The sequence below is a fragment of the Neopsephotus bourkii genome, unplaced genomic scaffold (assembly GCF_033783945.1).
Source record: "Neopsephotus bourkii isolate Nb327-2 ecotype Australia unplaced genomic scaffold, CSIRO-AGI_Nbou_v1 NB_994, whole genome shotgun sequence".
Classification (NCBI taxonomy): Eukaryota; Metazoa; Chordata; class Aves; order Psittaciformes; family Psittacidae; genus Neopsephotus; species Neopsephotus bourkii.
Genome location: NW_026901486.1, coordinates 937,566 through 964,495, shown reverse-complemented (window position 1 = coordinate 964,495; position 26,930 = coordinate 937,566). Strand labels below are relative to the sequence as shown.

The following is a 26,930-nucleotide window of genomic DNA, read 5'->3' as shown; positions in this document are numbered from 1 at the left end:
ACAAAGCGTAGCCCAACCCCGCCCCTCCCGGGACCTCTCCGCGCTGCATCGGTACCCGTAGCCCGGCCCCGGTTCCGCGGCAGGCTGAGCCTATCCGCAGCACCGCCCACCGCGGCTGTGACGAAAACCCCGGTGAAGGTGGCCTAGGCGCTGCCTGAGTGAAGCGGCGCTGAGGTCCCCGTCCGTCCGCGGCGCTGCCTGCGCACAACTGCCGCCGCTTGGGGTGGACGGGGAAGTTGGGAGCGGGGCCGGGCCGAGCTGGGCCGCGCCGGCGGGACGGTGCTGGCGGAGGGCGGTGAGGGGGGCCCGGTGGCGGCGGCGGAGGAAGAAGAGGAGGAGGAAGTGGAGGAGAAGCGCGGCCCCGTGCCGGCCGCTATGGACCAGTGCGTGACGGTGGAGCGGGAGCTGGAGAAGGTGCTGCAGAAGTTCTCTGGTTACGGGCAGCTCTGCGAGCGCAGCCTGGAAGAGCTCATCCAGTACGCGGGAGGGCTGCGGCGGGAGATCCTTCAGACGGAGAGTACGTGGAGACACCCCCATCCTGTCCGCATCCCGTCCCCCACTGCCCCTTCCCTTCCTCCGGGGTTCAGAGGCCCAAAACTTGGGGCCTTTGTGGGCTGGGACACCCCCCCCCCCCCCTTTCCTTCGGCCTTTGGGCTGAACAGCGCTCTCCCGCTTCTGGGGGTTCCTGCCCCGGTTATGGGGAGCGGGGAAGGTCTCTGTGCTATGGGGATGTGACCTCGGTGGACTCGGAGCTGTGTGTGCCGTTCTGAAAGGGAAGAGTTAAAGGTAGGAGCACGTATCGGCACTCCTGGGCCTTTTCTTCTGAAGAGTAGGGTTTGTTCCTTATCAGCAGGTACGGCCCGACCCAGGTCAGCCTGTTCGTACCTTCTGTGCCTTTATGTTGAGTTACCAAGGTGTTAGTCATTCCCAAGGGAAGCAGGCAGCAGGGCTGCCCTGCTTTCCTCTCTCCCCTTCTTATTTAACTTATTTCCCCTCCGACGTCCCTGAGTTGTTTTGATGTGGCTCGGGTTGAAGCGTGTAGGGTAAAGCCGCTCTTCAGCAAGAAGTAAACACGGCCTCCCGAGCCTCCTCTGTGTCTTACAGCTGATGCCGAGCTCTTGCGCAGGCGGGCGAGGTGGCCAAAGCGCTCTCTGAACATGAACCATTTAAACCTTGCGCAAGGTGGAGGCGGTGCGGTGTGTACTGATGGGGTGGGAGGGCAGGCTGAGACAGCTGGAGAGATTGACCCAGGGCCGTGCAGGAAGCGAGGGATGGCTCAGGGATTAAAAATAGGAGCTCCTGAGCCCAAAGTTGGGAGCAGACTGTGCCGTTTGCCTGCTCTTTTGTGGTGTTTAGGTGAAAATGTGTTTAATGTAGTCCTGCACAAGGACAGGTGCAAAGCTCACTCACAAGTGTATTCAGGAACACAAACATGAGTGTATTAGAGCTGGTGTTTGTACACGGCAATGTCCATAGGGAGCAGACATCAAACTCCGGTTCTGAGGCATTTGTTTGGGATATTTAGTCCTTTTGGGATTGCTTTGAACTGTGTTTCCAAGTGTTTTGTGCTGCTCACAGAATCCTTAGGGTTGGAAGGGACCTCTGGAGATCCTCCAGTCCAACCCTTTGAAATGGTTTGGGCTTGTGCGTTAAGGCCAGTTGATAAAATGTGTGTTTTCACACACTGAGATGCTGCGTGGTGTGGCCCTCACGCTTGTACTGACCTTTGTAGACTCTGACACTAAAGCTTTGTCTGTGAGAATCCTGTTGCAGTTCCGGAGCTTTTACTCCCTTTGTAATAACATTAACAGCTTCTAGTGTGCCATTCCCTCAGAGTCCTCTCTGGGTTTTCCATCCAGGCTTGGATTAACAGTGCTTGGGACTGTCCTGTGAGAGCCCTGGGCATACTTAGCACTTCCCAAAGAAGTGGTGATGCTGCCCCAGCAGAACACATGCTAGACTGAGCTTTCTTTTAGTAAGTACTCCAGAATGGGCCCAATATGTTATTAGTGCACCCTCAGACATCTGTGGGCTCTGTTCAGTTTTGGCATCTGAGGGTAAGCTGCCTTCATAGGTGGCAAAATTCTTACTGTGTTTCTTTAACATGGCACTTAAACTTCCTAATAAGAACAGGGATTTTTTAGCTTTTATACACTGTATCCTGAGTATGTTTGAAACTTGATGGAAGTGGAAGCAGCCAGGCATCTAAAAATGGAGCTCTGTAATTCAGGCTATAAGCTTGTGCCTATCGTTTGGGGGGGGAGAAAACCCTCAGTGCTGAAGAAGACATTAATGCTGTGCGACAAGATGGGAGGGCAGAGATGTAGGAAAAGATCTGAAATAGGCATTGGATATAAAAAAGAAGTGGATGGGGAAGAAGAAACTTAGAAGCTGCTTCAACCTCTAAATTGATTTTCTTTTCCTCACTCATGGAGTCACTTAAATAAATGTCCTGAGTTGGTTTCATGTTAAAGCCCAAGTACAGAACAGGCCCATGTGAAGGCCTGTGAATAGGAAGACAAAGGTTGCTTTTGTTCTCTCTTCCCTTAACAGATCTTGCCTCCTGGAGGAGCCAAGGCAGGAGTTGTGTATTCTTGGATGGTATAAATGTGTCTGGCTGAGTAAACTTGGCTTTGGGCTCTACACTGTGCCTGGTGTCTGCTCACTTTTATGTGTGTGTATATATATATATATACACACACACTTTAATTCTGCCTGTATGTAGATGATACAGAGGGATGCTCTCAGGCTCTAGTGTTCTGTGTGCACTGAACTACCAGGAGGGTGATCTGCAGGCTTTCTTCTGCTGATTTATTAGCAGTAGCTCGTGGTTTAACTAAAGCTGAGGTGGGTGCAGAGGGGAAACCTTTTCTGTAACAGCTCTGGTGGCTTTCCCTGTGTGGATATTTCCTTGCTTTACTGTGCTTGCTTTCTTACGACAGTAAGTGTTGGGGCCCAGTAATTCATGTACTTGCTTGGGGTGAAAACAGTCCTGCATGTCAGTTGTTTGGGTTTTTGCTTAATGGCTTTTCTTGCAAAAAGAAAAAGGCTGTTAAGAGAGTGTATGTGAACGTCTCTGTTTACTGGGGAAGGAGTATTTCCATTCTGCATGTTGTGTAATCTCTGACTGATCATTTTCTCTTGGCAGGAGTCATGTGGCACTTATTCAGGCTCCTTCACGTGATTTGAAATATGTATCATAAAAATTAAAGAGCAACTGAGAAATAATGATCATTCCTGAAATAAATTGAGGAGGTGAACTTGGTGGGATAGTTGAGTGAATCTTACGTTTTTAGTTCGGGACGTAGAGAGTCAAGTTGGTGAATGTGAAGAGACTGTTTCGAAGCTATTACTCCTCATTTATCCACTAGGAAGAATACCGAGCCCCATTAGTTGTTTGCCTGTAAGGTGATCAGTAGCTTCATGGGACTGGAGGGAGAAAGAGTTAAAGCCTTTTATTGTGTAGTATTTCTTAAAAGCTATGGCGGTTGCAAAGTGCTGTTAAAGCTTCCTCAGCTGTGGGGCTGAGCAGGAGCTATTTGCTTTGCAGTGAGGTAGTTTTGCTGTTGCTAGCAACAGGATTGAGGGTTGGGATGCATGAAGGAAGATACATAGAATAAGTGGCTGGTCAGTTATTACTTTCCCCTGTGATTACAACTTCTTTCTTTGCTCTCTGGGGCGTATTGTTAAGTATAAGCTGTGTTTGTTTCTGTTCCTGGTTTCCCGGTCCTGCAGCAGCAGTTGGGTGCACCGGTGCTTTGCTTTCCACATAGTACCAGAAACTGGACTCTTAATGTGCTGCTGAAACCAAAGGCATGTTAAAATACAGCATGAGACAGGAACAGACTTCATGGAAAATGTGGTTGCTTTTAAAATCTTCCTTCTAAAGAGATATTCTGGGGATTTTATTTTTTCACATGAAGGGTTTGGATCCGGAATGTTAGGGAAGTGTTTCTGGGCTGCTCTCCCACATAAATGAGCCTTCCCTTTGCAGGCTGCAAAGTCTGTGTCCCTACAGGGAAAATTCTTCATGTAGAATGAACTTTGAGGAAGGTAAGACTGGAAAAGAGATTCTCCGTGGATTTTGAAATCAAAAGCTGGAAGAAAGGACTCTGGAGTAAAGCACAAGAAAGTGTATTTTATTCTCTGATTAAAACTATTGAGTGATGTTTGAATTGAGGCATGAAGGATATAAACTGTTCAGTGTGGTGGTGTGGTCAGGGGCATGCAGACCTTTTGTATGTATCATTTTGTCTGCAGAATGAGTCATCCACCATTGTCCCTGTTGGTTGGACCACAGCTTAAAAATGTCTCAGTTTCTAGAGAATAAATCTTGTTACAAGACGAGTAGGTCTGATGTTCACAGGCAGGTCCTTTATGTGCTGCTTCTTGTCCCTTGAGGGGAATTGGAGACTGGTTGGCTGTTTAGAGCTGTTTCCAAAAGCCAGGAAGCAAAAGTTCCATAGAATCATGGAATGGTTTGGGTTTGAAGGGACCTTAAAGCTCACCCAGTTCCAACCCCCTGCCATGGGCAGGGACACCTTCCACTAGAGCAGGTTGCTCCAAGCCCACTCCAACCTGGCCTTGAACACTGCCAGGGATGGGGCAGCCACAGCTTCTCTGGGCACCCTGTGTCAGGCAGAGCCTGATAAAAGTGAGCAGCTTGCAGGGAAGGAGTGCACTGGGCCCTCACTGGTCCAAATTTTGCTTCCACCTGGAGGTTAAACAGGCTGTATCTTGAGGTAAGTGTCTAAAAGAAAACTGACCCTGTAGTAGGTTCAGTAGCTTCCCATTACATCCTCTGGGCTTGGTGGGTTGGAGTGTTTCTTTGAGATGTGTTTGTTAATCTGCTGTGGCTGAGACACATGAGAACTTTACGTTAATCTTTTAAGCTGTTGCTCTTGTTCACTGTTATTGTGACTGGGTTCCTAATTCCACAGGTGTATCCTCCCTCATTTAAACCCATCTTGCATTACAAGTACTCCCTAGATTTCATTTCCCTCGATTGCATTTCTTCCTTTTAATACTGTTTCTTGTCTTTATGTATTGTTGCATATGAAGAGATTTAAGGTTATCATTTATTTATAACAAAGCCACTAATTTTCCTCTCTTTTGTCTAGATCAAGATGGAGACTTGTCGGGGACAATTTCACTTGTTATGACCCAGTGTTGTAAAAGAATAAAAGACACAGTTCAGAAACTGGCCTCCGATCATAAAGACATTCACAGCAGCGTATCGCGAGTTGGAAAAGCCATAGATAAGGTATTTATAGTGTGGTTTGGTTGTATTATTGCCTGTATTCTATGCAAAATTTGGATTTGTACTACAATGAATCTTAATTAAATCTTCCTGTCAGGTGCCTGGGGCAGGGCAGTGGGGTACAGTACATGCTTCCAGAACTCATTGCATGCAGAGTGTTCTTTCTGGGGCACCTCGAGTCTCTTGATTTCTAAGAGATCATTCCCTATAGCTATTACTAGACTTGGTATATGTTCTATGACTTTAGCAAAATATTTTCTTCAATATCTGTCTCAATCAGAAATACTGAGTTTTAATATATATCACATTTCTAGTTACTTGTCACTAGCAAATAACTCAAAGGTGGCAGTTTGTTCTAGAAGGCAGTACAAAACAAGATTTAAGATGTTTTGTACTTGTTTTGGCTGTGTTCTTAGGGCTTAATTTTCTAACACACAGTGCTCTTAATGTGAGGAGAGTAGATTCAACTTCTCATAGTATCTGTGTTTATGCCATAACAAATAATAAGGTAGGGGAGCTTATCTTTGAAGCTTCACATATGAGATACATGAATTCCAGGTTCAAGAATAACTGGAATCTGAATATATTTCTGTAGGTAGATATTTACAATTCTTAGAAATTATACCAAAACTTGGTGGGTTTTTTTGTGGTGCTAGATGTATGCTTTCATGCCATGCTTTTTTCCATCTATGTGGAAGTTGTTCTGTGTGCAAGGAGTCTTGTACTTGCTTTTTTGGGATAGTTTTATATCAGAACACGCTGATGTTGATAGGATCTAAACATTTGGTTTGAGGGGCACCTTATGATCATACTAAGGAAGACACTAGTAGATGAGTCTGTTCATCTAGACAAAAATGCTTGCAGCATTAAAGAATAGTTATCCTTTGGGAATCTCATTTAAAGTTTGTTAGTAATGATAATCTGTTAAAACATCATTTAACGGTGATGGTAAAACAAAGTGTGATGTACGGTGAAGACACAGAGCACGTAATGCTGCATTGTTGGGCAGTATGTCTGTGCAACTGTTGTATTTTTGCTTATATCTACGACAGATCATCATGGAGATCTCAAACCTTCTACTAACAGCTTTAATCCAAACGTCACTGGTATCCAGAGCTTAAGGATGCATCTGTCTCTAATCCTTGCTGCTGTATCTAAACCAATTAACTAGAGTACAATTCCATCCTTATTACTGACTTGAAGCCTGAAAGAAGTCTGTGTAATCTTGTCCTAACTTTGAATCTTTCCTATTCTGCTCTAGCAAGTGGACTTTGTACTTTCAGGTTTGGCTATACCTTTCTCATTTAAATACGCAGAGGTAGAACAGCCGTAGGTCATATATAGAGGGTGTGAATATTCAATGGAAATGGGTGCTAGTGTTTCTTAGAAACCCATGAAAATTGCACTTGCAAGCTTAAGCTTTAGGCTCAAGTCTAATGTCCAAATAGCTGTTCTACTTCTCATGTGTGTAGTTTTTCCACTGTTGCTTCTCTCTGCTGTTTTATCTACCTTTTTTATTTGGAAAAGGACAATTGTAAGTGAAAGCATTGTTAAAATGGCAAGCATGTGGTTTTGTAAAACAGGAAGGATACCAACCAACAGTCTGCTCCCTGGCTGTTGAGGGTCAGAAGGGCTGTTCCAGGGAGGTGTTAAAAACCAAGCTCAGCTTGCTGTATTCCTTGTGCTCATTCCTCCGGATCTGCAGTCTTGCTGGGTGTCAGTGGTGTTTACATCCCAAACCCGGCAAGCAGTGGGAACTTAATGCAGGTAATATGAATTTTATGAGTTTTCCCTGACTGCAGTACCTTAAAGAAACTACTTTAAAATGGAGTCTTGGCTTGTTTGTCAGGTGAATGTGTGTAACGCTTAAATCCAGGTGGAATTTAATGCTTCCCTGGACAGGGGGATGTTCCATATGTACTTCACGTGATTTGCCTGTGCTGCTGGAAAATGTGCTTGAAACCTGCCAGCCAAGTGTTTTTTGAAATCACTCTCTCCCCATTCCTTTCACCATAATATACTTCAGCTTAAACCAATAGAAGTAGTTAAGTGCAATTGATGTAGCGAATTGATTGTCAATACGTTCTGGGCAAAATCCTACTGCTTCCTGAATAAAATGCCTGTTGGTGATGCAGAAGATTTCATTCTCTCACATGTAAACCCTCATTTATTTTATAGGCAGATTGACATCTCTGGAACACTGCTTATGGCCTTCTTATGCTCAGGCACACTCCTTACTTTATTGCCTGGTTGAGATTGGGAAATGTGTTAATATTGGTACCAATCTTATGTCACACATCCAAGTGACAGCTGTTGTTACATGTAGAATCCACAGACTTCCTGCTTAACAAGCCTGGATTTCAAAAGAACTTGCTCTATTTATTAAGGCAGCGTTAAGGCAGGGTTATACCTATATCTAAAGCTTAGCCTGGTTGGTTTCTAAGCTAGTATAGTTTTTGCTTATGTACTTAGATGGGACCTAGATTTGTCTGCCTGCAGAGTTCACTCTGAGGACAGAAGCTCCTGAGTGTTTGAAAAATGAAGCTCAAATTTGGCATCGAGTATGAACCATGTTAAAGTCTGAAATGCCCAAACTTTGTGTGTTGCTTTTAAGTTACCAGTTCCTGAAAAACTTACCTAATAAACTAGACCTTTTTCTTTCATATTAGTTGGATTCCGTGCTTCTGCTCCATGAAGGGTTACCCTTTCTTCCAAAGAGCATTTTATCCTTTGAAAGGAAATGTTTACATCCAGTTTTTCCTTTATTGTAGTAGCATTCCCTCTGCTTCCAGAACTCATCACGTCACTTGTTCAGCAGGTTGCTATCAGGTAGCTCACTCATCAGTCTCCCTGTAAATCAATCACTCTTCTGGAATGATTTGAATTCGTGTTTGATGGGGCTACTAAACATTTTCCCTCTAGCAGCAACCTGAGTAGTGCTTAAATACTTTCATTGAGGAAATTGGAGTAAATGATAGCTCTTCTTTATCCCTGAACCTTAAACCTGTTTTTAAAAGGCCACCACTTTAATCCAGTTTTGTTTTGGGAAACCAAACTTTTACCCAATGTAGCATTTGTTTAATGTAAAAACCTGTGTACAAATAAACTAAAAGCCTTTACTAAACATCATTTAATTGTGTTGCTGTGAATAATGGGTTAGTAAATAAAGTCTTTGCAAGCTGAGCTTTATCTTGGGAGCAAACAAATTGAACAGAGAAGGTGAACAAATGTGTTTTAGTTGTATTTTGGGTCAGAATTCAGAAGAAGGGAGGAATGCACAAAAAAATTGGGAAACCGAGGAATTAATCATCATCCTTCTTCATGTGCTGTTGAGGAGGCCATGAGGATGGTCAGCGGCTGCAGCTCCTCCTGTATGAAGACAGGCTGAGAAAGCTGGGGCTGTTTGTTCAGCCTGGAGAAGAGAAGGCTGCGTGGAGACCTCATAGCAGCTTCCAGTATCTGAAGGGGGCCTATAGGGATGCTGGGGAGGGACTCTTCATTAGGGACTGGAGTGATAGGACAAGGGGGAATGGGTTTAAACGTAAATGGGGGAAGTTCAGGTTAGAGCTAAGGAAGTTCTTTACTGTGAGGGTGGTGAGGCACTGGAATGGGTTGCCCAAAGAAGTGATAAATGCTCCATCCCTAGCAGTGTTCAAGCCAGGTTGGACAGAGCCTTGGGCGACAAGGTCTGGTGTGAGGGGTCCCTGCTCATGGCAGGAGGTTGGAACTGGATGATCTTAAGGTCCTTTCCAACCCAAACCATTTTATGTTTCTGTGTCACTAATAACATGGAAGGTTGGATGTTGATTAAAATGATCCATCCTGTGTGTGTGTGCATGCTGAATTCCTTCTCATATCCTAGCAGTTTACTCATGTGCTTTCAATTGTATCAGTAGTGTATGTAGCACATAATGTTTTACATTTTAGCCCTAGGCTCTGAAAGAAAGCTTTGTTTTTTGGGAATATCAACTGACACTCTACTAAGCTTAAAACCACACCAAAAAAGGCACAAAATAACCTTTGTGGAGTTTGCAACTTAGGGAATTTATTTCAACTTTTGCTATCTTATTAAACCCCACGTGCTGTCAGTTAGCATACTGTTAGCATTTAGAAAACAAAACTGAGAGCTGTGTAGTCACCAGCTTATCATGTGTGCGTGACAGTTATGAAATATGTAAGCTAAAAGCAAGCAGTAATTTGTTCTGACATGTGACAGTCATTGTAATATGAGCAGTCAGCTCTTGAAGCTTCCCAGGACCCAGAGGAGGGAGAGCTGTAGAATCTCATATAGTAAGGACCTCAGAAATGGTTAAAATCATAAGAAGTTACTGAAATGAGAACCTGATCAAGACTGGGTTGATCAGAGAATGGCTGAGCGTGAAGAACTGAGGTCTCCAGGTTGTATGGTGTGACCTGAATCTACAGCACACCTGGGTTGATATGGCTCACTGTTACCACCCATAATGGGACTTAAAAGGTCTAATTTGTCCCTGCCCATGGCAGGGGGTTGGAACTGAATGATCTTAAGGTCCTTTCCAACCCTAACTATTCTATGATTGTCATTTATGATGGGGTTTGGAAAAGGTTCTCAAGGCTCAGAGGTTTGTTGTTTCAGAACAAAATGTGGGGTTTGTGAAGGAACTGAAGTAAGTGGCTCTGCCACCTCTGCCCCCAGGTAGTGAGAAGGATGTGAAGATGGTTAAGGTGTAGGTTCAGCTCTGATGGTTGGTAACTACCCAGAAGAATGCAGTTTCTTCTTACAGATTATGTTAGCTAGGACTTTAAGTTGCATTAACAATGACTTAAAGGTCGATTGTTTTTAGATTACTGATGATCCTCACCAGGAACTGAAGTAATAAAAGCAACTTCATGTGTTGTTAATACTGCCTCTGCTAGTTCTTTAATGCATTGTCAGTGGATTTATGTTACCTGATAGTGGTGTTTGGACAGTGATACCAAAATCAGCAATGGTGGCAAACCTTAAGGGCTTCAAAGGGTTGGCACAAATAAGAGCAGTGTTTTTTGGTCATCAAGGTGCTTAAGTTTCTTCAAGATACAGCTTAAAGCTGAACAGCATGACAAGTTAAAACACCCAAGCGAAGATGTTAAATGTGAGACCTGAGTCAATGGCAGTAGCCTAAGTGCTTATCTTGCTCCACCATCTCTGAAAGATAAAGACACAATTTGCTAGCCTGAAGTTGCTGTTTTACTGACAGTTTGACCTGAAGGGAGTGGTGCTTTTGAAGCCACGTGTGCAGGATGATGCCCCTTTGTCATGATGCCACAGAGCAGCATCAAAGTGGATGTGAAGGTGGCCCATGAAGGTGGCAAATAGAAGGAAGGTGCTATGTGAAGCTGAGGAGGAAGGTAGCTGGTACCAGCTTTGTTGTGTTTGCTCTGTGGGCTTTGGCAGGAGGAGGTGTTTGTGCTGGGTCGGTGTTCCTGCACTGGGCAGGACTGTCAGTTCTCACATTGCTGAAGCACTGCTGTTGTACTCAACTTCTGATTTCTGAAGTTCCCTCTTGGAAGAGAGCCACAGTCATCAGATCAAGCAGCAAGTGACACACTGACTTCTACACAATATTTCTTTTACAAGAGATTTGTTTTAGGCAATGAGTGAAGTTTTCCATTCAAATTAACCTGCCTGCCCCTACCATAAAACGTGTTGGCAGTTTAAATCCTGGTTCGTATCTTGCATTAGGGTAAGTGTTGCTCTCCTGCTGCCAAGAGGCACAGTGCCAAAGCAGTGCCAAGTGTTACTGTAGTCACTGTGACAATATTTTTACCTATTCCTGGAATATGTCCATAGGCCACTGGCCTAAAAATACATGCCAGTAGGATCACTGGGGTTAGATCTGCTAAAATCTCTCAGATCTTCAAAGCTCATCCCGTTGCTTGGATGCTGAGGTCTTCAGAGACTTGAATGTCATTGTTGTTTGGGGGTGGGGAGAAGTGACATTTTCCTTTGCCAGCGTTGCCTACCCCCCCAACCCAGCTATGTAAAAGAAGTCTTGAGTTAAAGCTTCTCCTTCTAATTTGGTGCACTGTAGTGACAGTGATACATTGATAGCGCTATTTCCATTCCAGTGTAGGCGATTTTGTTTTCTGTTCCCTCTGCATTTTCAGTTTTCCCATATGGAAAAAGCCTTTTTCTGCAGATACTTCCTTAAAAAATGCATCATAGCCTGGAAACCCCTTTCTTAATTAACTACATTTCTAATTTGCTACACTTGTACTTTGTCAGTGTAATTCCTTATAGTGAATAAGAGACAGACTTGAAACGAGCAAACCAAAGGATTTCTTCTTCTGTATACAGAAGATAGTGAAGCAGCTGATAGGATTCACTTTGAACAGGAGGGAATCAAGGGCTAACTGAGTAAAAGACAGAGAAAGCACCAGGGTGGAGACATTCGTGTTCTGCATAATGAACGAAGAATTCCCTGGGGTGATTTGTTCCAGCTCATTAACTGTTGATTTGTGTGTTTCAGAACTTTGACTCCGACATCAGCAGCGTGGGGATAGATGGGTGCTGGCAGGCTGACAGCCAGCGGATCCTCAACGAGGTGATGGTGGAGCACTTCTTCAGGCAGGGGATGTTGGATGTAGCAGAGGAGCTTTGTCAGGTAACCATCAGTGTAGATACTGGATGTTATCAACCCTGGAAAACTATGCTTTGTCTTAGTGTCCTTATTTGAATGTTCCAGGTGAATATTTAAACTGTTAGGAAAACGGCATTTTAATCCCACTGGGTTCTGTGGTGTAACTAAAAACTGCCTCTGTTTTTTCAGGAATCTGGTCTATCAATAGATCAAAGCCAAAAAGAACCATTTGTGGAGTTAAATCGAATATTGGAAGCATTAAAAGTCAGAGTTTTGAGACCTGCACTAGAGTGAGTCTACTCAGATCTTGATTTTCTCCCTTTTTCTCAAATGCTTTAACAAATCCTTAGTGTTTCACTTTAAACACTGTCTTTTAGTGTATTTTGATGTGTCCCTGTTTATCTTTTGAATGGTCCAGTTACTGAGTAAACCCTTTCCTTCCTTTGTCCCCTCTTTGTCCCTCCCCATAGGCAGTGCTTAACTAAGGATGTCTTTCTTAGATTAAAGATTATCTTGAATCATTTCTGATGATGTTTTAAGGTTTCAGGAGGACACATGACTTGGAGGAACAGTTATCTGCCATGATGGTACTCAGCCTTATATTGAGTGAGCCTTATATTAAAAGGTCCAGTTATGAAGGGTATCAGGGCTTAGTAAAGGTGTTGGGTACCACCAAGTCTTTGTGGTTTCACTTTGGGGTGAGCACAGCTTGACTCAGGATCAAAGTTCTCACTTTTCCTCAAGTCACTCTCCCTTTCCAGATAAAGGACCACAGGGTGGGAAGAGGGAATGAAAGGACAGGGGTGTACTTTGCAGGCTGCTGCTGCCAGGTTGGTGCTGATGAACACTGGGTGAGCTGTGAGCTGTTGCTGGGAGCCTGGACTGATGGAGGGATCTGTTAGTGAGGTTTCTTCTGAACAAAACAGTTCAGTTAATGCAAGTCAGTGGGTAATGCTGAACTCTGAGTTGAACACCAAATCTGGGAGTATCTGAGCAACCTTAGACCAGGTATTAATCTTAGTAGACTTTACAGTCATTAGAAATGTAAGCTGGTGCAGAAAGCGACAGTAAGGAGGGAAAGGTGGTGAAATGTCTCATGGACTACTATTTGAGGATTTATAGCAGTGGATACATAACTGTGCAGCATCATTCCAGAATTGCTTTTATTTTGAAAGTAAGAAAAACCCAAATAAGCCCTCAGCTGGTTGGTTGGTTGTTTTTTTCCATCTTGTGAGAGCTTTGGTAAGCTTGGGTTGGTCTTGGAAGTAAGGAAAAACCCAAAACCAACATGAAAACCCAAAACAAGGCAGAAAACCCCTAAACCAAACCAAGTCTGAAGTGACCTTTAAAAAGAGAAACAAAGAAACCAAAGCAAATTCATAATCTGTGTTTCATTCCAGAGCATTAATTCAAATTCATAAGATCCCGTGTTCCATTATTCAGTTAAGCACATCTTCACATTAACAAATACTTTATTTTCCCTTTTAATTTGAACCAACACAGGTATGTCAGTTCAGATCTTACTGGTATCTAAACCAAGTGCAGAGATACTCTGATGTTCAAACCATGGTGTTCATAAACTAAATCCTGGATTATGCCTCTGGGTCATGCAAAGCTTGACCTAAATAGTTGGTCTTGGGATATAGTTACAAGCTCAGGTGGTTGATTGCTGTTGAATTAGCTGATTGAAGGGAAGCAACACTGCAGTGCCTGGTGTTAGAGCTGAAACAGGATTTACTGTCAGCTACACCATGTAGTTCTTGTGGTTTAAGTAATAACATAGCTGTTGTGAAGGGTCCTCTGAGGAACAGTAACTTGCTGTTAGGGACATTCACTTGAAGTCACTAAATTCACTTAGCACCAGTTTGCCAGGCCTTATGCCTCACTTGTTGCTACTTAGTTGTGTCTTGTGGTTCCTGCAACGTGTTAAATGCTTTTAAATGAAGGAGAAGGCACTGTCCTTCTTCAATGGAACTCTTATTCCAAAGACAGCTGAACAGGCAGAGAATAGGGTGTATTGTCAGCCCAGTGTGTATGCTGTGCTCCTTTCCCCATCCCATCTCATTTCTGTTTCTAATGTTTATTGTGTTTGAACTCCTGAGTTCTGAAGCTGCTTCCCTTTGCTTGCTGCTGGGCACAGAGGGTCCTTATTTATAGAATCATAGACTGACAGAATGGTTTTGGTTGGAAGGGACCTTAAAGCTCATCCAGTTCCAACCCCCTGCCATGGGCAGGGACACCTTCCACTAGAGCAGCTTGCTCCAAACCCCGTCCAACCTGGCCTTGAACACTGCCAGGGATGGAGCAGCCACAGCTGTTCTGGGCATATACTGATGCTTATGTAAAATTGTGTAATTATGTAAAATTATAGTGATGCTTATGTAAAACCCATGGTTGTTAGTAAGGAGGACCAAAGTGTGACAAAACTATACAGTTTAGGTAGTAACTGATGTGTTAAATGCCTGGTTATTCCACAGAACTGCTGATGCTTGTATTCTCTTCCTGTTTCACAGCAGATTTGGCATTCAGGAAGAGGGATAGAAGCTGCTTCTGGAGGGATAGAAACTGCTTCTGGAGGGATGGCCTCTGATAGTGTGCTCTTAGGGCAGAAAGCTAATAAATGGCTAAAGATGGCATCAGTAAATACAGCTTCAGGGTGCATAAAAGCAGTCCCAAATCAGCCCATTCTAGGGTAGCCTAGTGCTGGTGGTGGCGAAGTGGTGTTACATAGGGATAATGAATTACAGGCTTAGGAACCAGGAAGGGGAGTGTAGCAGGGTTCAGCCATGCAGAAGGTTGGGATGAAAACAATAACCAGTCTCTCTGGCTCTGCTGGTGCTCAGCTTAATTCAGTGTTGGAAACCAAGCAAACATGGGTGGCTCCTGGTCACTGCCATCTAAAAGGAGGTGTCAGATTAATGGCTTTGTGAAAAGACTTTCAAAAGCCTCCCGTGGTAATAGAGAGAAGTTACTGTTCATATCCGACTTCTAGTTGCCCAGTCTGGCCCTGCACCCTAAGCTGTGTAATCTCTTTATCTCTGCAGGATCCCATTAAATTCCAGAGACATTTTTCACTGTAATTTAATGATGGGGAGGGCAATCCATAGGTTCTTCCTGGGCAGATTCTGGCTCTTCTGAGCCCTGGTGGGTTTCCATGTGAAGGTTTGGTGGGAATGACTTGCAGGTTCAAAGCTTTTGATTGTGTTCTCCTGAAGAAGAGATACTTTCTTCTGTTGTGTCTGGAAAACAGCAATGTGCACAGGTCCAGGAATTTGCTGGGACCTTTGGGATATGGTTTAAACCGAGTTTAATCTTTGTGATTTCATTCTAACTAAATCCCATGTGGAAGCTTGAATCTGAGAATGGTTTGTGTTAGCAGGGATCTTAAAGCTCATCCAGTTCCAACCCCTGCCACGGGCAGGGACCCCTTCCAGTGGAGCAGGTTGCTCCAAGCCCCTGTGTCCAACCTGGCCTTGAACACTGCCAGGGATGGGGCAGCCACAGCTTCTCTGGGCACCCTGTGCCAGCGCCTCAGCACCCTCACAGGATACTGTAAACCTTAAAAAATCCATATGTATTTGAGTCTCAGAAGTGAAACTGCTCTGGAAGGGTTGGTTTGAGGGGAGGTAGGAACATGGGTGTTGTGATTACCAGTGATTTAGTGGTGGTAAGGAGTATGTGGGTTGAATGTTTTAGACGTCACTTGTTGGTTTTCTATCCTTCCGTCGGAAATAGGAGCAGCTCATCCTAGACCCAACACCTCAGACCTTGCTTCTGTGGCTGTTTGCTTCTGATACAAATCTGTGCTGCCACTCAAAGAGCTAAAAACAGCAGTTCTGCCTAAAAGCTAATTTAGAAAAATAGACTTGATCTCAGCAAGATGAAGTGTCGTGTCATGTGGCTGTGAATATTGGCAGGGAGAGGATGGATGCTGGTTTGATGCAATACAGATTAATATCTCGTTAATGGGACTCTGAATTAGTCTTACTGTTTATAGAGAGCAGCCTTTTTGTCTTTCAACTTCTTATTGGTCTGTGTTTTCTAACTCCAGTTTTCTGATGGGGATGAGCTTTATTGCTGCTGTCTCCAGTTTAAGCTGCAGACACTGATCACAACAACAAACCCACCCATGGTTAGTGAGTGTGTCCCTCCCTCCTGATGGGGGGGCTGCTCATCTGAAACTGCTTGAGATTAGGAGGACTTGTTCTTAGTTCAAAGGCTACACTTTTCATTGTTCCCTACTGAAAGGTAACTGCTGTCATGACAAAGCCTTTAGTAGAGTCAGACTCCTGACCTTTTCACCACAACTAATTAGATACTTGCTCATTGACACTGCATCTTAATGCACAAGGCTAACTTACATTGAAAGGTTTCCCAGCACTCTTAAGAATGCTTAATTTTAGTGTTGGTTGAACAGAACAGGAGCCTCGCATAGCCCTTCTTTTTAAGGGACAGAGATTACCTCACTTCCTTGCTAGAAAGTGAAAAGCTCTTCGCTTAATGGGGTCCCCACAGTGAAAATAGTACAACTAATGAACACTAATGAGAAACAGATGTACTTGAAGAACATTGAAACTTAGTTCTTAAGAGAAAGATTGGATTGATTTAGGCCTGATTAAATTGCATTAAGAAAACAAAAGAAAACACACACACACACACACCCCCTTAAAAACACACCGAAGAAAGGGATGGATAAAATCTAAATAATAACTTTTAGGGAAATGCTTTGAAAATTCCAGCTCATTTTACTTGGTGTGTGTTTAAGAATTCTTCCATGTTATTTGGGAGCCAAATATTAGTGTTGTCATGGTGAATGAGACCCAGAAAGTGAGAAATAGTTTTATTGTCCCAGTTGAAAATAACACAGAAAGCAAAGTTTAAGTAGGGTAAAGTATGAGATTTAAACTGATTTTCCTTTCTTTTACCCTGTCCCCTGTTCTAATGTTTGTTCTGAAGCCCCCATAGACACACTTTCCCTCTCCAGGGCAACATATGCGTACACAGGAACATAGTGGCTTGGGGAAAGTGTTTGGTGAATGAGGAAATTGAAAAAGGCTTGCTCAGGCTTCTTCAACATGCAGGTGAAGACTATCTGTAACTAGATACAGAGTGGTATTAATTCAAACACTGCAGATTCTAAGTATCTCTACCTGATATCATGCCTAATTCAGTCTTTCCTTCCAGCCAGTGAGTGTTGAATCATAGAATGGTTTGGGTGGGAAAGAACCTTAAAGCTCATGCAGTTCCAACCCCTGTCATGGGCAGGGACACCTTCCACTAGAGCAGCTTGCTCCAAGCCCCTGTGTCCAACCTGGCCTTGAGCACTGCCAGGGATGGGGCAGCCACAGCTTCTGTGGGCACCCTGTGCCAGAGCCGCAGCACCCTCACAGGGAAGAGCTTCTGCCTAAGAGCTCATCTCAGTCTCCCCTCTGGCAGAAATAGATGGTTGCTAATCGTAATGATTTCATACATTGTGGGCTGACAATTACTCTTGTGTCGTGTCTCATTGTACCTCTTCTTTTCTTCTAGGTGGGCCGTATCCAACAGAGAAATGCTCATGGCACAGAATAGTTCATTGGAATTTAAACTCCACAGATTGTATTTCATTAGTTTATTGATGGGTGGGACAGCAAATCAAAGAGAAGCCCTTCAGTATGCAAAAAACTTCCAGCCATTCGCCCTAAATCATCAGAAAGGTGAGTTTTTGGTCACATTAAGGGGATTTAAAGCACTTGGATGTGGCACTTCATAGCAAAATATAAATCATGTTCCAAAAGTGTTTTACTCCATTTTGTGTTTGTCTTGTGTAACTTGAATCTTTACAATTTAAATTAATTCCTGCTTTTTTCTTTTCTTAAAAGAGGGCAGAAAATTGCATTTTCTGCACATTTGCTTGAATTTAAGGTTTGTGACTCTTTAAATAATACATACATTACATCCAGAATAGGCCTGCTGCCAGGGTGAAGTGTTAAAAATGCACAGAAATGTTCTTGGAATAGTCATCTGCTATTTTGTGCTGCGTGGGGTAATACAAAGAGAAACGAAACTTGAAAGCTGGGGAATATGGGAGTTAAGTGAATCCTCTCCAACTGAATCCAGTAAAGCTTAATTTTTTAGGTACTGTGTGTGACAAAGCTTCACAATAAAGGCGAACCTGTTTGGAACAGGTGGTTAGCAGCATGTTGTGCATGTAGACGGGAGATAACCCCCCCCAGTCTGTCCGTAGTGAACTGGAGCTCTTGTAGCTGTAGACATCATTAATTGTGTTTTGTAGAGGTGAGAATGTTATTGATATTGAATCAGTTATTGATTTGGTTTATATCATAGAAGCACAGAATGATTTGGGTTGGAAAGCACCTTAAGACCTTAAGTTCCACCCTTCTGCCATGGGCAGGGACACCTCACACCAGACCATGTCACCCAAGGCTCTGTCCAGCCTGGCCTTGAACACTGTCAGGGATGGAGCATTCACTTCTTTGGGCAGCCTGTTCCAGTGCCTCACCACCCTCACAGTAACGAACTTCTTGCTTATATCTAACCTGAACTTCCTGTATTTCATTTTAAACCCATCACTCCTTTCCTATCACTCCAGTCTCTGATGAAGAGTCCCTCTCCAGCATCCTTCTAAGCCCCCTGAAGATACTGGAAGGCTGCTCCCAATCTGCCTGTTTTCCATGTAACAGCTGAAACTGTAGCCACTAGCTTTTAATTGTAATACAAACTAACTGAGTGTTCCTGGTCCCTGTCAGATATTCAGGTTTTGATGGGCAGCCTGGTGTACCTGCGGCAAGGAATAGAGAACTCTCCGTACGTTCATCTATTAGATGCCAACCAGTGGGCGGACATCTGTGACATCTTTACAAGAGATGCCTGTGCTCTTCTGGGTCTCTCAGTTGAATCACCTCTCAGTGTTAGGTATGCTGCTTTTCACTTGCTTTTCACATGAGGTGCAGAGTGTTCCCTGGCTTATTTCTTGTTCAGGACAAAAGAAATGGCTTCTGAGAAGTAGTCTCATGTTAAATTAAGTGTGTAGTTATATTTAGCTCTAGCAAGATCTGCAGATTAGAAATCAGAGGTTCCCATGTGCTAGGCTTTATCCTGCGCTGTCACAGCTCAAGGGGAAGCATTCGTGGATGGAATTTGGCTTCTGTATCAGACATCAGTGTGAAAGATGAGGGTGGCAATCAGCCAGTTATTCCCACAGCAAATGTGTGAAAACTGTCCCTGCTGTTTAACTGCAAAAACCCTTAACACTATGTCTGTGGTTCTGTCAGCATTGGTTCATCGTGGTTTTAAATCCCCACGTTACTTCACCTGTTTCTCCCTTCAGAAGAGTGCTTAAGGGTGATGTGATTTGAGCTGCTGAAAGTCCCATATTGTTTGCTAGACCCCTTTGCGAAGAAGAAAGAGGCGCTTCCAAGCTCGGGAGCTAATCTGACAAAATGCAGATCCGTAGGAGGCAGTTGGAAATGTGGAATAAACCCCCCAACCTAATCTCCTTCTTGTTTCTCTGAAGAGAAGAGATTAGCTGCTCTTTAGCTTTCGGATGTCAATTCCTCCAATACACCAGCCAAGTATTAGATAGAAAATAAATTACATGTACATTTCTGGCTAGATTTGGTATTAGCAGAAACTTTGGTGCTTCTTCCTGTTTTTTTTGGGGGGGGGTTGTTTTGGCTTTTTATGATTCTATAGTAACCGTTTGCATGTTACTGTTACTACTTATGTGCTTAGTTTAAAGCACTTCAATTGTCAAGCCTTCTGCTTCTCCTATGTGCACCTCTGTCACGCAACAGAAGCAGCAAAGGGAGCTCTATCAGATTGCCTTTCCACAATAAACATTACAGGTTTCAATTTGAGGGTTTTATAGGCACATAGGAGTTCTGCCTCTGGCTTCTGGCTTTCATCTTTTCCCTGTTGCAGCCAAACAAACAGCAATGCTTTACATGTGGATTGCTCCTGCACTGATGCTGTAACACAGTTTTCAGTGCAGATGGCCAGGAGAGTTTTGGTGAAGTGGAAAATCCCTGTTACTGATGTTGGACATTTGCTCTGTGTGTGAAATTGATTGCACTGAAATGTATTTACTGCATAGGTGGTACCAATACTCTTGTCATAAACAAGACTGCTTTCAGCTGGTGTGACTTTTGAGTGCTGCAGGTCCTTTAGAAATAAAACCAGCTTGAAGTGAAACAGAAGAACATGAGCAGTGGTTGCTTCTTTCAGGCTGATTGGTTTCTCCAATATTTATCTAATCCTGCACAGGCCTCGTGGGCTGATTTACTGCATGGACTCAGTGGGAAAACTCTTGTTATACTAAGGAGGTCGTGGTTCAGGGTCTTGACAGACTACAGGACACCATTTGAATTTACTATTCACTTGAGTTGTTACACTCTTCTGGAGCCATTGCTCCACAACCAGTGTTTTCTGTGTGAAACCCATGGTTCACACAGAGCCATTAAAGCAATAATGCTTTTATTCCTACAAATACCATTTGTCTAAGCTTTCCACAGGCTGAACACAGGTTACACTCAGACCTGAACTCACCAAAAAGCAAAGTGTAAGGGTTAAAATGGCCAGTTGAAGGTGAGGGATGTGATCTCTATTAATATTAGGCAAGAGATCCATAGGTTTCAGGCACATCCCTCACAAGTAAACTAGCTAGAATGATCCTGCAGAAACATAAAGCCAAGTACGTGGAGGGGCAGAGTGGAGAGGAAGGTCATGACTTGTGGAGACAATAAAACCAGGCTTATAGTACTGTTGTTAGACTTAAATCCATCAAAAGGTGTTAATTTGTGGAAACTCAGTGTCATTTTCTTTTGTAACACAGTGAAGTATTTCAAAATCATGTGAATGGGTATGTTAGTGCTGTTAGTGGGTAAAGCCCAGGGCAGCTCAACTGTTGGGACACACTTATAGTGCCATTCCTGTCACAGGCTGTGGTTTCCTTCCTTCACTTGCCTTCCTCTGTTTTTTCTACATGTGTTTTCTTGCTTTAAGGGGAAGGTGGAAAGACACGTTTCTTTACATGGTAATTACATGTAATTAAAGGATTATGGGTTGTGTGTATGTGTGGGTTACATTGAAACTCTTAGGCTGCATGTGCTCTTCCATGGTTGGGAGCAAGTATCTGCATAAGCCAACATGTTGTCTTCCTTTACAGCTCAAAATCAAAGTAGGTGTTACAGAAAATCATAGAATCTATGGAGTTGGAAAAGACCTTTAAGATGCATCAAGTCCAATCTTGACCTCAGGACTGCCAAGTGCACCACTAAAATCAGTTCATTATAAGACTCAAAGCTGGGATTAACTCTTGTTTTCAGTCCAGAATGTGGACCCTAGTCTAAGATGAAGTGTAACTGATAACCTGCTCCCAAAATCTTGCTTGTTATACTTGAAGGTAGCTTAGAAGTACAGACAAGAACTGAATGTAGTAGTACAACAACACTCTTGTGTTCCATTTAGCCTTTAAAGTAGAAATACAAAAGTCCTGGTTTCCTGACATTTACCATGTGTTAACATCTCCTCTCTCTGCAGTTTTTCAGCAGGTTGTGTAGCATTACCAGCTCTAATTAATATCAAGGCAGTTATTGAACAAAGGCAGTGCACTGGTGTTTGGAACCAGAAGGATGAACTACCGGTGAGTTGGTGCTGAGCTGTCCCAGGACAGGTTTCTAATGGTGAATGCTGCTTCCAGAAGGTTTTTGTGCTGGATGTTAAGGGATGTTACACATGGCCACCACCTCCAGCAGCTCTGCATCTTGGGGCTTCATGCTGTACAGACCAGCTTCATGCTGTACAGACCAGGGGTCTCCATCCCAGGCTGATGGATGTAGCTGCTGTTTTCCCCTTCATAGCTGGAACCAGTAGCTAAGCTGAGCCTGAATGGCAGACACGTGCCCACACACACGCACAAAGGACACTGATACAACCAGCTGCACAGGCTGCCACAGACAAGGCACTGCCTTCAGCAGCACCCACGTACAGGACTTGCATAAAACATAAGTATAGACAGCCAAGATCCCTTCCTCCCCTTTGGCTGGTAAAGATTGAAATTCACTGGTGAAAGCACATGTGCACCATTCCACATTCACAAACAAATGCATATTCATGAGCCCTCAAATGCTGACATGGCCTTGTCAGCCCCCTTTATATCCCTTTCTGACCATTCCTCCCCAATATCCTTTCCCTGCACTTTCCTCCTGCAGTATAGTTCTACTGCCCCACTCTCCTCCAAGACCCTTGGTTTGTGTTCTTGTGTGTCTGGGTTTGGTTGCAGTTTCTTGATGTCCAGCAAGGTTGTTTCTTGTTACTGTCTCTATTATGTTGATCTGTCAGGTTTGTGTCTCTGAGTTTTGCTTTTTGCTCCCCCTTTCGCTTGTTATCCCCTTGCACATTAAAAAGGTCTTTGATCGGATTAGCTTTGATCAACACCTTCCATTTAGCATTACACTGGATGTGTGAGATGTTTCTGTATAACTGGAAATGAGATACATCCCACTGAGAACCATTAACTTCTTTAGCTACCTTGAGCTCTGTCCACGGGTTGCTTTACACTGACCCTTTATCAGGCAGATAGGAGATGAGATGAAAGAATTAGTGCTACATCTGGGGACACAGGAGCTGAACTGGGGTCCAGTGCACTATGCTTCCGGCACAACTCATTTATATCAGTTGAAATGAAGTTCAGTTGTTACAAACCCCCAGTTTCCCTTTATAGCTCTTACCAGGTGTGTGAAGCTCTCCAGTGGCCTGCTCCTGATTTGGAGAGAAAACCTATTTCATGCAAACTGGGCATGAACTGAGTTAGCCTCTTTGATTGTAGCTGTAAGAGATTCATTTATAGTGTTAAGTGCATGTGTGGAATTTCTCCCAGTGATGTTTTCTGTAGTGCTTGAGAGCATAACCTCCAGTTGTGACAGATTCATGCCCTGCTCTCCAAACAGGAATGATCAGCTAGGGAGCATTTGGGAGAAGATTGCTGTCAGATGCAGATCAGTTAATAATACATACATGCCTCCTTGCATTTTTCTAAGCATAAGGGGTCTCTAGCATGTACTGCTGTTAGGCAGAATGGGGTCAGGAAGCCTTATTTTCATTGTGCAAAGACATAGATTAAGTAGTATGAAAAGGTTATGTTAGATTTTGTTGAAGATTAAACCTGTCAGAACTGAGCACTGGTCAGAGCCAGGAGCTGCAGGTACAGAAGCTGTCATTTTTGCAGTTCTCAATCCCTGAAGTCACAGACCCATTATTTGCTGTGAGATGTCCCTTTCTGAAATCATTTTGTCTTTGTCCTCTTGTTATTATGGCAAGAGTTACGCTGTACCAATGGTAGCACTGCAAATAAGGGGTTTGGATACATTTCATTGTTGGCATGACATGTAGGTGTTGGGAGAGTCTTTCAAGAAGCTGTGTAACATTAACAGGATCAATCCTTGGATTTCTCTCTTTTACTCCCCCCACCTTAATTGAAATCTGTCATCTAAACCACTGTGGAAATCACTGGCTGGAAAACACACAAAGTCTTGCTCTGGGTCATCAGTTTGGTTTTCCTGCCAGGGCACAGATCTGCACTAAAATACACACTTGTCTCTTGGCAGAATCCTCTGCTTTATTGGGGATGGGGAGAAGCAACAGAAATCACCATGTTAAGCTCACAGTGAAGTGTATTTTTGGCTGGGAAATTGTCAGGCATCCACACAATGGATTGTGCTGCCTTCACAGCTGAGTTGTGAAATCTGCTAAGTAAGGGCCATGTCCTGAAGGGATAATTGTCTGGAAATGTGGTTTTCCCCAAGATAAATTGTTCTGTTAATTTCCCTCACAGATTGAAGTGGACCTTGGGAAGAAGTGCTGGTATCATTCAATATTTGCCTGTCCCATTCTTCGTCAGCAGACGACAGATAATAACCCGCCTATGAAATTAGTCTGTGGTCATATTATATCAAGAGATGCTTTGAATAAAATGTTTAATGGCAGCAAGTAAGTACAATTCTTTTATTTCAATCAGCATATACAGACAAGGACACATCTTAAGGCTGGAATACTGTGTTTTGGGAAAACTGAGTCCATCACTGGTGGAATTGTTAATCTTGGGAGAATAACTTAAAAGCTAGATGAGCCAGGTTGATGCACTGGAAAAAAAGCATAATAAACCCTCTGGTGTTGTAGGAATTGAGGTTCTGTGAAGGAATGCAATGAGCACAGTCATTTTCCAAGTTGTAAGTACCATTGTGATGTCTTAAGCTCAAAATGGAGGCTTTTACACAGACAGGTTTTCCTTGGGAGCAAGGTTAGTAACGTGTGAAATAGCCCTTAAAAGATAAAATGAAACCTCTGGGGAAATAAGGCTTTATAATTGAAGAGGTAGTTGAGTTATCACTGTGGAAATAATCCTTCTTAGATACCAGTGAGGTGCCTACAGGCCTTTGGGAAGCAGGAAATGGGAGGGAGAGATCTATATAGATTTCCTTGAGGAAGAACCAGTGGTAATTTGGATTGAAGACAAGCAGCTTCCGTGGAGGTTGTCAGCTTCATTTAGAGCCAGAAGTTGTGTGCAAATAAGTGATGCTGTGAATGAAGATGTTGAGTAATGTTTGCATTGTTTGCCCTGTCAAAAAGCCTTTGTGGATGACTTTAGCCATTTGAAGCCACTGAACTTGCTGCTGCATTATTCCTGTCTCCAGTCACTCATCCCTGGTGCTTTCATTGATCAGCTTCAGTGACAGCACAGCTCTGACAGTATTAACTCAGGCAGGGGGGTGAAAGGCCCAAACTTAGAGATGGGGAATAATGGATCAATGCTAGAAGAAATATTGTAAGCAGATGGAATTGTATCGGTGGAGAGCTCAGCAGGGGGAGGCCAGGCTGACCTCTTCAGCTGTAGCCTGCAGGAGCTGGTCTAAGTGAGTTGTTAAATCACACAGCATTTTGGGGACTAGACAAACACTACTGTGGATGCTGAGGAAGTCAAAGTGAAAGCTGCAAGCCTATTAAAAATGCCTAAAATGCAACAGATGAATCCAGAAGTAGAAATAATAGCTGAAGACTCATTTCTTGGTGTTCAATAATTCAGGAGTGTGTGGGTGAAAGGTGAGAAAGTGCAATTAGAAGAAAAAGCATGCTAAGGGCTCTCTGAGCTAAAGGTGACTTTTAATGGAGCCAAGTAAAGCTTTATAGCTTCAGAGTACATTTGTTTCATGCTACAGGGGAAAAAGAGGAAAGACCATCACTGCAAACTCGATACCTTTAATGCTTAGTTCTCACCCACTGCCACAATTCTAACACATTGTCTTTGTCCCCAGATTAAAATGCCCCTATTGTCCTATGGAACAGAGCCCTGGAGATGCCAAACAGATATTTTTCTGAAGAGAAGCTTCATTATGCAGTTTGTAAGTGACACTCTGGATTTCAGGTGCATTTCAGGAGAGTTCAGACACACTCGTTCCCTTTTATGCAGCAGACTGAGGACTCCTGTGTTTGTATAAGCTAATGCTACAGAAACTTTGCCAACATTTAGTATATACATACCAAGTGGAAATGCTACAGAAATGTTATTACCATAGGGCTTTACTATACTCTTGGTCTCCATACCTGATCAAGTTACTACACCAGCAGTTGTCATTCAATGCAGGTTTTTGTACTTAACGATATGGTGACTTTTTACTTTTTAAAAGCAGAATTTGATCCACCCCCATGTGTTGGCTATTCCTCCTGCTTTTATTCTGTCATTCTATTGGTAACAGTCACCTTAGGGAATGTTTGTGGACAAAGTTTTCCTTCCTGTAACGTGTATATAATTAAAGGTAAATAATTCAGCAGAAAACCCCAGCCAACTTTGATAAATTCAATAGTGGTTCTAAAAGTAATTTGTATTTTTTTGGCTGACAAAGCTGTGATATATTCTGAGCTTTTTCCTTTCAAACATTTTTTCAACTTTTACATAGAATGCAAAGTAAATGTGCATATATATAAAGTATATAAAATCTATAGCCCCCAGGGGCTACATGGTAAAATCCATCACTAATTTATAAGGGTGATGTGTGGTTAAGTTACTACTGGAGCAGAGAGGGAATAGGAAAGCCTGTTCCTTTTGGTTTCATGGTGGAGAGGTGTTTGTGTAAGAGAACATTCAATAAACCCTGAAGTGGAAATGCTTTTAGTCGATGCCATTTGCTCTCTGGCCTTTGTAGTCATGTTCTTTGAACTTTGTATTCAGGATTAGGCTATAAATGTCATGTTGCTGTATAGTTTACTAGTCATTAGAGTGTACTATTTATAAACAGTTATCAAAACCAAATAAATTGTACAAGTATTCATTGTTAACTGGGGGAGAAGCATGTTCTGATGCAACCTACTGATCACGACTGCACTTGGCAGAACTGGGCCCTACTTCATATCTTAGGAGGTAGCAAGTTTTCTGTAGCTTGAGAACACTTTGCTTCTAGCCTTGTTTTTGTAGTAGAATATTACTGCCATTGCCACCTTTTCTGCTGGATTTGTCATCTTGTTGGCTAGCTAAATTTGTACTCATAACCCAGACGTAGATCATGGCAGTTAGATCTTTTCTAGTGTGCATATCTTTGTATCTATTGCACTGTCCTATAGTAGGGCGAGCAGCCGTGTGGCATGCAAAGCTACATGTAAAATTCTCTTTCTGTATTGTGTAGTTCAAAAGGCAACCCGAGCTTTTATGGTTGAGCCCTGACACACTGGTTGAATGCACTTAGCACAATGCACTACAGAGAAGACCGTCTTTGATGAGAAAATCTACACCTTTTGAATGAGGTTGTCACCTGACGTGAGAGACTGAGTCGGACTCTATCGGATCAGTGACAATGGACAATCCTAAAGAGACATTAAAAGGAGCAAGTCAAGGCACACAGATTTGAAACTTGAAATGTGTTTGATACATGGGGGGGTCGGGTGGGGTGGGGGGTGGAAGACCAATACAGGTGTGTGATTTTTCTGCAGAACTGAAGTTGTATTCACACGAGGTTCCAAACAACCGCGTTACCAAGTGGTAGAAGCAACAATAAACGGGTGAGGAGATTATTTTCCATGTA

General features: G+C 43.2%; 1 protein-coding gene across 1 annotated transcript; it reads left to right on the top strand.

Moving 5' to 3' along the window:
* The first annotated feature begins 135 nt into the window (after positions 1-135).
* Positions 136-26,930, top strand: RMND5A (required for meiotic nuclear division 5 homolog A). The gene is made up of 9 exons (XM_061359751.1): positions 136-517; positions 5,121-5,263; positions 11,749-11,883; positions 12,049-12,149; positions 17,389-17,555; positions 18,609-18,774; positions 21,400-21,502; positions 23,693-23,847; positions 25,170-26,930. Exons 1-9 carry the CDS (start codon positions 376-378, stop codon positions 25,231-25,233), a joined length of 1,176 nt encoding a protein of 391 aa, XP_061215735.1. The 5' UTR covers positions 136-375; the 3' UTR covers positions 25,234-26,930.

Bases quoted from the DNA above. Each gene is read 5' to 3' on its own strand.
- RMND5A (XM_061359751.1), top strand. From the start codon at position 376: ATGGACCAGTGCGTGACGGTGGAGCGGGAGCTGGAGAAGGTGCTGCAG. The intron at 18,775-21,399 runs GTATGCTGCTTT...CTCTCTCTGCAG, and splicing joins GAATCACCTCTCAGTGTTAG to TTTTTCAGCAGGTTGTGTAG. The intron at 21,503-23,692 runs GTGAGTTGGTGC...TTTCCCTCACAG, and splicing joins ACCAGAAGGATGAACTACCG to ATTGAAGTGGACCTTGGGAA.